This window comes from Ornithorhynchus anatinus, chromosome 9, assembly GCF_004115215.2.
Source record: "Ornithorhynchus anatinus isolate Pmale09 chromosome 9, mOrnAna1.pri.v4, whole genome shotgun sequence".
Lineage (NCBI taxonomy): Eukaryota > Metazoa > Chordata > Mammalia > Monotremata > Ornithorhynchidae > Ornithorhynchus > Ornithorhynchus anatinus.
In genome coordinates this window covers 35,926,904-35,939,434 of record NC_041736.1, presented here as the reverse complement: position 1 = coordinate 35,939,434, position 12,531 = coordinate 35,926,904, and the positions used below count along the sequence as shown (strand labels likewise).

Below are 12,531 nucleotides of genomic sequence, written 5' to 3'. Positions count from 1 at the left end.
CGCTTAACAAATACCAACATTATTATTAATCCGGCACATTCCAACTCTTTTCATTCCAAATATCTGTTTTTCTGGGCTTTTGCCTGTTTGCTTTCCTTTACTTCTTTCAAACCCAAAGGGATGAAAGGGGTCAAGACTGGTGACGAAGTTATGCGCTTTGAGTTCTGACTTCAGCTCTGACAAAATGGAGACATGGATTCATGGCAGTTAAAACAAGTTTTTATAAGAAACAGATTGGCGCATATGATTGGGAACCACTGGGTCAACACTTAAGTCTTCAACTCAAAGCTTAGTTTCAACTATTCAAAAATACTCAACAGGTTTTACTGGCAAAAGTCTCCTGGACGGATCTGGTTTAAACCTGCTTTATCTTCAATGCCAGGCAGGCAGTTTACTTGGCTACAGTGCATTAGTTCCTCCCAACAGTTATGTGGCTTGGAGAAGGAGAGAAATATTTTCAGTCAACCACAAAATAATTGAGAAATGCTGCCCTTTTGCTTGCCCAGTCAAAGTATTCATTATAGACTTCTTGCTTTCTTAATGCTCAGATGGTAATAATAAATTTTTGTTAAGCACTTACTCTGTACCAAGCATTGAACTCATGTGGGGATTAAGACTGTTAGTCTCATGTGAGACATGGATTGTGTCCATCCTGATTACCTTGCATCTACCTGTGCCTGGCACATAGAAAGCGCTTAACAAATGCCATTATTATTTGTTACAGTACTAAGCGTGGGCATAGATGCAAGATAATCAAGTCCAGAATTGGTACTGAATTCCCATTTTTCAGATGACTGAACTGAGGCCCACAGAAATGAAGCGACTTGCCCAAGGTCACAAGGCAGAGAAGTGGAGGAGCTGGGTTTAGAACCCAGGTCCTCTGGCTCTTAGGGCCATGCTAATTCCTCGCTGCTAGTGATAGTGATACTGGTCTTTCATTTTTCTCTCATCAGCCCAACTGACTCACGATTCATTTATTACTTTACCAGTTAAGTCAGTGAACAGGAAAGAAGTTGAAAGGACAAATGCATGAATTTTAAAAAAGGCTCATGCTACAGAATGTATTTTTAGAGCAAAAACATTTTCCCCAGAGTCTAACAGGAATCACCAGATGCTGGTCACAATGAACTTGAAGCTGTCTCCTCCTTTTGGGTGTTCCTTGACCCCAGAGTACATCAACTGGAATTCCTTGAGTGCAGTTGCTTTCCAGAGAGAGTTAAGTGGCTCCCAGACCCTCAATAACTCTTTCTTCATCTGTTTCTCTTCAACTAAAGACTCATTTCTGCTTCAAACTTCCTCTTTGCTTTGGCTATATAGAGACCTGACCTCACTGGCCTATTGAGAGGAAAAACTAATAATTGTTTACTGAATTCTAACCATGATTAATTCAACATTCTGCAATTCACAAATGCCACATGATTCTGTCCACAAAAATGCTGTGAACATCCTTAGCAGTGCTTTTCAAGGACCCAAAAGTCCCTTATGAAGCTTCCTGGGATATCTAAGCTTGTGCGGGCAGGGAATGTGTCTGGTTATTATTGTAGTGGACTCTCCCAAGAGTTTAGTACAGTGTTCTGCACAAAGTAACTATTTAATAAACAAGATTGATTAATGAATATAACGTTATTTGTTAAGCGCTTACTATGTGCAGAGCACTGTTCTAAGTGCTAGGGGAGATACAGGGTCATCAGGTTGTCCCTCATGAGGCTCACAGTCTTAATCACGATTTTACAGATGAGGGAACTGAGGCACAGAGAAGTTAAGTGACTTGCCCACAGTCACACAGTTGACAAGTGACAGAGGCGGGATGTGATAGAAGTAGGTAGGGAAGTAGCACGGTCTAGTGGATAGAGCACTGGCCTGGGAGTCAGAAGGACCTGGGTTCTAATCTCCACTCTGCCACTTGTCTGCTGTGTGACCTTGGGTAAGTCACTTCAAGTCTCTGGACCACAGTTACCTCATCTATATAATGGGAATTGAGACTGTCAGCCCCATGTGGCCAACCTGATTAGCTCACATCTACCCCAGCGTTGAGTACAGTGTCTGGCACAGTGTAAGCGATTAAAAATTACCATTAAAAAAGTCAAAGTTCAATAGAGTAGGTAGACATGATCCCTGCTCTCAAGAAGCTTACAGTCTAGTGGGGAAGAAAAATCTACTTCCTTCCATTCCTAAACCTAGAGAAGCAGCTTGGCTTAGTGGAAAGAGCATGGGCTTGGGAGTCAGAGGTCGTGGGTTCTAATTCCAGCTCCGCTATTTGTCAGCTGTATGACACTGGGCAAGTCATTTAGCTTCTCAGTCACCTCATCTGTAAAATGGGGATTAAGGCTGTGATCCCCAGGTGGAACAACCTAAATATCTTGTATCTACCCCAGTGCTTAGAACAGTGCTTGGCACATAGTAAGCGCTTAACACTACCATTATTATTATTAATAATCCATCTTCAGTGGTGCCCTCCCCAAATCCTCTCTCATGCTTCCCTTTTCCAGAGACCCCTGGGCTTTGACTAGGATGCCATGATTCCGAGGTTTCTACAGCAACACTGATTGGTAACTCTTCCTCAGTAAACTGTGGCCAGAAGTAGAGCTTGAAAGCAGGGGCTTGTAAGGTCCTTATAGGAAGGGATTAGGTTTACCAATTCTATGGTATTGTGCTCTCCCACGCCCTTAATATGGTGTTCTGCACAAGGTAAGTGCTCAATAAATACCACTGAATGATCGACTGCCGGGAAAGCACTCTTGAGCCTATACTATTCTGCTACTCTGAACCTACACTTGATTCTCCTCTTCACAATTTAGAGAGCCAAACAGGGAAGCAGTGTGACCTAGGTTCAGAGGATCTGGGTTCTAATCCCATCTCCGCCACTTGTCTGTGGGGTGACCTTAGGCAAGTCACTTAACTTCTCTGTGCCTTGGTTTCTTCATTTGTAAAATGGGGATAAGAAGCGTAGTCTCCCTCTCCCTTAGATAGTGGGACAGGCACTGAGTCTGATCTGGTTGGATTGTATTTGCCCCAGTGTTTAGCGCTGTGCTTGGCACATGGTAAGAATTGAACAAATGCCACAATCTTGTAATTACACATTTCCAAACTTTCATGCTCTTCTACCTGTGGTGTTGGAGAGCGGGCAGGTTCTATAATGGAATCAGCCACCCAGAAAGAATAAACATCAGTGCTAGCATTTTTAAATGGTATTTGTTAGGCATGTACTATGTGCCAGGCACTATAACTGAGTGCTAGGATAGATATAAGCTAATTAGGTAGACACAGTCCATGTCCCACATGGGACTCACAGTCTTAATCCCCATTTACAGATGAGGTAACTGAGGCACAGAGAAGTTACGTGATCTGCCCCAGGTCACACAGAAAACACGGGGCAGAGGCAGGTTTAGGACCCAGATGGTTCTGACTCCAGGCCCATGCTCTATCCTCTAGGCCACACTGCATTATGGACAAAGAACGTGTCTCAATTCTGTTGTATTCTCCTCTCCCGAGTGCTTATGCTCTGCGTATAGTACCACATTAAATACCACCGATTGGTCGACTGATATGGAAGCCATGAGGAGAAGGGGCGTTTAAGGCTGTCTCTCTTCCTCCTTCCCATAGTTGTGGGATGGGGGAAGTGAGGTGACGCTTTTGCCCAGACAGCTCTTCGTGTCTTGAATTTGCCTTGGAATAAAAATAGTTGAGAAATACTCTCGAAGGGGAAGGGACTCTTACTTGGTTCACGAAGTATAAGCAAACAATTTCCCTTTTTTCCATGAATCATGGATTCAGAGTACTTATCTTCAAGGGACACTTCTGGAAAGTTGGCCCTCGATTAGTAGCGACTCAGCAAACAGTGGTCTTAATCATAATCTTTTGAGCAAACAAAACTTTTTTGCCAGGCAACCCTAATGGAAACCAGTATTCACAAGTAGTGAGATCCAGCCGGGACTAGCTTTTCTCTCCCATGCTACAAACCCTGCCTAAAATTGAATGTAGCATGTTGAGGTTGTCTTCCAGAAACTAGGAGGTGGGTGATCTGACGTTCTCTAGTCCAAGGTGCGCCATTCAATCGATCAGTGGTATTTATTGAATGCTTAATATGTGCAGAGCACTGGACTAACCATTTCCTTGGGAGAGCAGAAGACAATACGGTTGGTAGATACCACCCCTGCTCGCAAGGAGTTTCTAGTTTATACTGTAAGCGCGTTATGGGCAGGGAATGTGTCTGTTTATTGTTATATGTACTCTCCCAAGCGCTTAGTACAGCACTCACACACAGTAAGTGCTCAATAAATAGGATTCAATTAATTGAATGAAAGGAGGAGAATTCTATTCAAGGAGACTCTATTTCTACTTTATTGATTTCCTTTCCTCCTTTTCCTTATGCCCTAGAAGAGTTGAAGTCCACATTGGCTTTTGGAAGGGGGCAGTAAGGGAAGTTTTGACTTTAGGCCAAGTCTGATGATCTTCCAACATGGCAGAGCATTCTGGTGCAACCATTTTGAGACTTGACAGGAAGAAGGGTTGGCCTAGTGGATAGATCATGAGCCTAGTGGATGAGGCAGAATGGTGTGGTGTATAGAGCACGGAACTGGGAGTCAGAAGGCCATGAGTTCTAATTCTGGCTCTGCCGCTTGTCTGCTGTGTGCCCTTGGGCAAGTCACTTCACTTCTCAGGGCCACAGTTACCTCATCTGCAAAATGGGGTTTGAAACTGTGAGCCCCATGTGTATCCACCCCAGCACTTAGTTCAGAGCCTGGCACATAGCCCTTAACAAATGCTATTATTATTATTAAGCATGGGCCTGGGAGTCAAAAGGACCTGGGTTCTAGTCCCAGCTCCGCCACTTGTCTGCTGTGTGAACTTGGGCAAGTCACTTAACTTCTCTGTGTCTCAGTTCCCTCATCTGTAAAAAATGGGGATTAAGATTGTGGACCCTATGTGGGACATGGACTGTGTCCAACCTGATTACCTTGTTTTACTCCAGAGCTTACAACAGTACCTGGCACGTAGTAAGCGCTTGACAGATACCATTAAAAAAAAACTGTCAGAAGTCAAGGTTGTCAGGGATGACATGGGCAGATGTCTGCCACTAGGGAAGCAAAGTCATAATCCATCTATCAGTCTTGAGTCTTACTTTGGGAAAGTAAAGGAGCCACTTGTCTACAGAAGAGCACCCTAAACACAGATATAGGCCTAGAGTGGGTAATAAAAATAGCAGCTATTTGAATACCACCCATCTAACTACAAAAATAAGAGTCCACATTATTATTAATATCAGTATTACCACTTTTCATATTTTTTACAGTGTTTGTTACTATGTCACGCACGGTTCTAAGCGCTGGGGTAGATACGAGTTTTTCCTACATGGAGTTCATGGTCTACTTTACCTTCTACTAAATATATTAAACACTTAAAAAAGAACAAATGCCCTGAACTAAATGCTGGAGTAAATATGAGAATATCAATTGACATATAGGGCGTAGACCAAAAGAGGTTCACAATCTAAGTGGGGAAGTACAGCCCCCACAAACAATAGTAATAGACTATAAATAACCATGAAAACAAATTAAAATATATGTTTCAAAAAAATAGTAACATACAAAAGTTAAACAGTACTTGGAGAGGGAAAAATCGCCACTCCCCATTCCACAGAGACGATCCTGAGTTACAAACTAGAGCAATTTCCCTAATATTTTAAAAATAGGGAAGATAGGCAGGAAAGGTGGGAATCAACCAGCACCCCATGAGCCACAGTGATAGGGAGATTCCAGGCCGTGGTTTTCTTCTGCTTCCTGACTTTCATCATAAACAAAGATTTTTAACCTCAAAAATAATATGATCCCATTTATTGCCCCACAAATATAGGAAAAAAATACTCCAATAACTCACTGATTCCAGATTTCTAAAAAGAAGCTGGTTTTGAATTGGCCAAAGAGTCTTCTGACTGGAAATGAACTTGGCATGGTTTGAATTTGGGGAATATTCTATCCTGGCATGGAGGGATTCAGACCAGGTTAGAAGATTCCAGTCTTTTTTTCCCTCTGAGCAGAGCTTATTTGTGGGTGGTTCTTTCTTTGAAGTGGAGAAAAGCGGATTATTCAACAGCACAGAACTCAAAGTTACAGTGGACTAAGAACGGTGGAAATGATGCTACAGTGCCCTGTAGGCATTTGTATTAAAAGCAGTGGCCTCAATTCTCCCACATTCTGAAGGGCAGGTAAAGTTCAGGTACTTGGGGTTGCATGGAGCTCAAATGTTAAACAAGAACAATGTTGCTTAATGGGTTCTGTTGTGTTTGGTTTTTGTGAATAAATTTTATAATGCTTTTTTACCCCTGAAATTTATATACCATTCAGAAAATATCATTTATATTTTTATGCACCTTTTGTTTAATTCATGCAATTTATATTAACTTAGACACCATTCACTGTCCTCTCCTGGTTCTCCTCCTATCTCTCTGGCGGCTCCTTCTCTGTCTCTTTCGTGGGCTCCTCCTCTGCCTCCCGCCTCCTTATTGTGGGAGTCTCTCAAGGTTCAGTTCTGGGTCCCCTTCTATTCTGCATCTACACCCCATCCCTTGGAGAACTCACATATTTCCATGCTTTCAATTACCAACTCTATGAGGATGGTTTCCAATCATACATCTACATCTTTCTCCTCCTCTGCAGTCTCGCATTTCCTCCTGCCTTCGGGACATCTCTACCTAGGTGCCCTACTGACACCTCCAACTTAACATGTCCAAAACAGATCTCCTTCTCTTCTCACCCAAACCCCGACTGTCCCATCACTGTAGACAACATCACCATCCTTGCTGTTTCACAACCCCATAACTTTGGTATTATCCTTGACTCATCTCTGGCATTCAATCCACATATTCAATTGGTCACCAAGTTGTTGGTTCAATCTTCACAACATCACTAACATCTGCCCTTTCCTCTTCATCCAAACTACCACATTTATCCAAGCACTTATTCTATCCTGCCTTGATCATCAACCTCCTTGCCCTCCTCCCTGCCTCAATCCATCAAATTTATTAAACATTTACTGTGTTCAGAGCACTGTACTAAAGCACCTGGGAGAGTACAGTATAACTGAGTTGGTTGACATGTTCCCTGCCCACAACAAGCTTAGTCTAGAGGGAAAACAGCTGCTTCTGAAACAACTATCACACCTGTCTGATCTGCTCACCTTTCCTATTTCTCTCCCAAAGATTTCTGCATGCCCCCAAAGACTGTATATTAACCACCCACCCATTAATCATTTGGCAGTATTTATTGAGCACTTACTTTGCACAGAGCACTGTACAGGCCATTTGGGAGAGTACAATTTAGTCCTCCTTCCAGACCTTAAACTCGTTATGGGCAGGGAACGTGTCTAATTCTGTTGTACTCTCCCAAGTGCTTAGAACAGTGCTCTGCAAGCAGTAAGCATTCAATAAATACCATTGATTGATTAATTGAATACAGTTGATATACACGATCCTTACCCTCAAGGAGCTTACAGTCCAACGGAGCCTATCTTTGTGATCTTACCATTCCCAAAAGGTGTGTGGTCTGGGTGAGAGGAGACTGAATAGCGGTTACCCTTTCCCAAGCCTCTTCTCTTGCCCGGGACAATATCCTGGGGTCATTTGCCCACTAGCTGCCTCAACTTCTCTCTATGGGAAGAGCTCTAAGGCTCTCTGCCTCTTGGAACGTTGTAAAACCCCTTAAAAAATGCCAAACACTTCCTCAGGCAGGAGATGGAAAGGTTAGAAGTTATACTTTACATTATCAGCTTCCCTCTCCTAGATCCATACATGGCCTGAAAAATTCTGGAATCTTCCATCTGGAGCCAAAGAAACTGATTCCTCTCTTAGGGCTAACACCTCAAATTGTCATCGATCATCCAACCCCAGAGGCGGGAAGTTGAGGCCAACATTACTTCCCCAACTGGAAGGTCATCTAGTGATGCACAGGAAGCAAGGATGCTGAACTCAAGGAAAACTTGGCAGAAACTGAAAGCAGGAACTCATTTTCAAATATTTTCATTCCAAAGGCAAAGATGTTTTCAACTACCAAAGCCGGTACATCTCCTATCCTGTTCCTGTCATGGGATGGCAAATGTCCAGAAAAAAAAAATAATCCAGGGGAGAAAGCATGAGATTAGAACCTCAGCTCTGCCACTTCACTCCTGTGTGACTTTGGGCAAGTCACTTAATTTCTCTTGACCTCAGTTACCTCACCCGGTAAATGAGGATTAAGATTGGGAGTGGGTCCAACCTGATTAGCTTGTATCAACCCCAGGGTTTAGTACAGTGCCTGGCGCTTAGTAAGTGCTTAATAAATGCCACAACTATTATTATTATTATTAGTCTCAGGTCACTGAGCAACATGGAGTAAGAACACTGGAGTCAGAACTTGACTTGTCACTGCAGGACATGACAACTGTGTGTGACTTTGTCTCTCTGTCAAAGCTACTTCTCCCAGACTGTACACTAAACATAGTCCAGAACTGAAACTCAGCTAGCTAGGATCCCAGTGGCCTGATAACACTAAGGAGGATCCCTAAAGAGTCAAATTTACAAGCAGAGAGGAGTGAACACAATGAGAAGCAGTATGGTCTAGTGGACAGAGCATGGGGCTGGGAGTCAGAAGGACCTGGATTCCAATCCCAGCTCCTCTACTTATCTGCCGTGTGACCTTGGGTAAGTCACTTTTCTCTGGTCCTCAGTTACCTCATCTGTAAAATGGGGATTATGACTGTAAACCCCACCTAGGACATGGATACAACCTGATTAGCTTGTATCTACCCCAGTGCTTATTACAGTTCCAGGCACGTAGTATGCACTTAACAAACACCATTAAAAACAAAACAAAGTAAAAATACCCTGGGCTCAGGGCAAAACCAGCTCTTGGGTCTTAGGGATGGAAATTTTCCTCTGTGGGTGAGTTAACATACCGTCTCGTTTTTGCCTTGATGCTTCTTTCCAGTAGGTCTCCTCTGCTTGTCCGTGTTCCTGGGGAAGCTGGAAGAGGAAGGATAAGCTAAGAAACCACTAAGGGGACCGGCTTAGTGAAGGTTCTTCATACTATGCCTTTCTTACTTTCTCACTCATATGATGAAGATGATAAGGATGAAAGAGATGATGATCTCCCCCAGTCGGGACTGTAAGCTTCTTAAGGGTGGGGATTATGTCCACTGTATTCTAACTCCCCCACCCCCGCCCCTGGTTTAGAACAGTGCTCTGCACACGGTAAACACTCAAATTCTGTTGACTGATTGACGAGGTATTCTTTAAAAGAGCAGGATCAGATGAGACACAGTCCCTTTCCCACACAGGACTCACAATCTATCTTATTCCCATTTCACAGATGAGGAAACTGAGGCTCAGGGCATCACGCATAAGCTCCCCCAAGCAGACCAGTGGCAGAACTGGGACAAAGTGACCTAATGGAAAGAGCCCTCAGCATCAGAAGGCCCAGTTTCTAATTTCATTTCTGCCATTTGCCCTCTGTCTGATCTTGGGCAAGTCACTGAATCCCTCTGTACCTCAGTTTCCTCATCTACAAAATGGGGATTCAACATGTGTTCTCCCTCCCCTTTAAACTGTGAGGCCATGGTGGGACAGAGACTTTGTCTGCTGTGATTATTTTGTATCTATCCCAGGACTCAATTCAGTACTTGGCACTTAGTAAGCATCTAACAAATATCACAATGACTATTTCTATTAGGTCTCCTGAAGTCAGTCCCATGCACTTTCCACTAGGCCACACTGCCTCCCTTTGCTTTGAGTATTATGATGTTCATCTTCATCATCATCAGTGGCATTTATTCAGCCCTTAGTGTGTGCAGAGTACTGTACTAAGCATTTGGAAGAGTACAATATAACAGAGTTGATCGACATGTTCCCTGCCCACAATCAGCTTACAGTCTAGATTCTCCCTCCAAACTTGGGAAGGGACCACGAGTATATCTCCCGCGGGATCAATCATCCAATCAGTGGTATTTATTGAGTGCTCTGCACATGTGCAGGGCACTGGACTAATCACTTGGGAAAGTACAATACAAGAATTGGTAGACACGTTCCCTTCCCACAATGAGTTGACAGCCTAGAGGATGGAGGGGAAAAGGGAGGAAGGTTCCGTTACGGGATTCTCTTAGTTGTCCAGAAGTTTATCTGGCATCACTTAGCCAAAACTGCAAGCATGCTCTCTCTCAGATCTGTGGTTGATCCATTGAATTCAACTAATTTATCTAGCTCACTGAACAAGTGTGTGTGTGTGTGTGTGTGTGTGTGTGTGTGTATGTTATGGTATTTGTTAAGCACTTACTATGTGCCTGGCACTGGGGTAGACACAAGTTAATCAGATTGGACACAGTCCATTTCCCACACAGTGCTCAGAGTCTTAATCCTCATTTTACAGATGAGGTAACCAAAGCACAGAGAAGTGAAGTGACTTGTCCGAGTACACACAGCAGATAAGTGGTGGATCCAGGATTAGTAGCCAGGTCTTTCTACTCCCGGACCCGTGCTCTAACCACAAGGCCATACTGCTTCTCAAATCTACTTGAGGAGGAGTCCCCAAGGGATGGTATTGTAGGCAGCACCTCAGCAGAATCATCGAGGTCCTTCTCTCCCTGACTCTGTCTGCTCCCCTGAACCTTCTCCACCTCAGGTCTTACATCCAGAGAGGACCTCTCAATCAGGGCTGCCCTGTCCGGGCACAAGCAGTTGGACCGTGGAGGGATGAGGGGAGGAAGAGAAGAGATGAAAGAAAGGAGAGGGAAATTCATTTCACCTGTGACACAAGAGGGTCCTCCTAGCCTAAGCTTGGTCCCTAGATCACAGCTCTTGAGCTCCACCTCATCTTTGCCTCTGTTCCTTCCTGGTTAGACAGATGACCATCAACCTGGGCTATGATGGACAGCATCAATCCATCAGTGGTTTTATCAAGCACTTACTATGGGCAGAGCACTGTACTAAGCACCTGGGAGAGTACAACCTTATAAGCAGACACACTCCCTGTCAAGCTTACTATATAAAAGACTTTGTTGCCTTGGCATGACCTGGGAAAGATGGGGATGCTTCAAAAGGGATGAATAATAATGATAATAGTATTTGTTAAGCTCTTACTATGCATCAAGCACTATTCTAAGTGCTGGGGTAGATAGAGGATAATCAAGTTGGGCACAGTCCCTGTCCTACATGGGGCTCACAGTCAATCCCCATTTTACAGATGAGGCAACTGAGGCACAGCGAAGTCCAGTGATTTGCCCAAGGGGAAATAGCAGATAAGTGGCAGAGCCGGGATTAGATACACGTCCTTCTGAGTCCTAGGCCCCTGCTCTATCCACTCACACGGGCAGTTTCACCCTGCTGAAAGCCTCACAAGTGCCTGCATTGTTTTCATAGAGAGAGACCCAAACTATGACTTTTGCCTCTTATGCCCAAAAGAGATTTAATAATAATAATAATAATGTTGGTATTTGTTAAACGCTTACTATGTGCAGAGCACTGTTCTAAGCGCTGGGGTAGACACAGGGGAATCGGGTTGTCCCACGTGGGGCTCACAGTCTTCATCCCCATTTTACAGATGAGGTAACTGAGGCCCAGAGAAGTGAAGTGACTTGCCCACAGTCACACAGCTGACAAGTGGCAGAGCCGGGATTCAAACCCATGACCTCTGACTCCAAAGCCCGTGCTCTTTCCACTGAGCCACACTGCTTCTCCATTCCAGTAGTATGATTTCCAGTAGTATGATAGGGGCCAAGCAGAATGTAAAAGGAGACACAATCCCAGCCAGCAAGCTTACAATGTTTTGTGTTTTTATTTCAGATGACAAAGTACAGCCTCAACCTTGGGTTTCCCATCACATGTTGCATCTATATTTAAGGAGATGGTTATCTGCACCACAATGGTCAGTGCGGGAAGGGGATTTCCTGATAATGGCTAATGAGTTGGGTCTTCAATTCTAGGAAGTGTCCCACCTAGGGGACATTAGGACTGCCACAAATTGTTTCAGGGGGGAAAAAGGGGAAAATATCTGAGGAAAATGCCTCATGTCTTAGGTGATTTGACTTTGGTACAGAGCAGATGAGAGTGCAGAGATATTTCTCTGAAGATACAGCCTGGCTTCCGGGGGAATCAGCTCCCATATGATCTAATGGTGCTCATAATAATAATATTCGTTAAGTGCTCACTATGTGCCAGGCACTGTACTAAGGGCTGGGGCAGATACAAGATAATCAAGTTGGACACAGTCTTGCTGCAGACCGTAAGCCCGGTGTGGGCAGGGATTGTCTCTATTGCTGAATTGTACTTTCCAAGTGCTTAGTACAATGCTCTGCACATAGTAAACGCTCAATAAATACGATTGAATGAATGAATGATGAATGACAGGCAGTAACTGGACAGGTGTGAGTTTGCTCACTCAATCTGCATCCTTGAGTCCTTGGATTCTCTCGAGAAAATTGGGATTTTGCCACTTCCTTTCTCAAAACTAAGAAGGGTACTTATTCAGGAGGTCCTTTAGACTGTAAGTTCATTATGGGCAGGGTATA

At 43.9% G+C, this 12,531-nt stretch overlaps 1 protein-coding gene across 4 annotated transcripts in view; it reads right to left on the bottom strand.

Moving 5' to 3' along the window:
• The window catches only part of ADGRF5 (adhesion G protein-coupled receptor F5), an 88,934-nt gene that overhangs the window by 38,475 nt on the left and 37,928 nt on the right, over nt 1-12,531 (bottom strand). For all 4 annotated transcript variants that reach the window (XM_029071940.2, XM_029071939.2, XM_007666985.4 and 1 more), the window contains exon 3: nt 8,929-8,995. In XM_029071940.2, the coding sequence (XP_028927773.1) occupies nt 8,929-8,995 (67 nt within the window). The remainder of the gene's footprint in view (nt 1-8,928; nt 8,996-12,531) is intronic.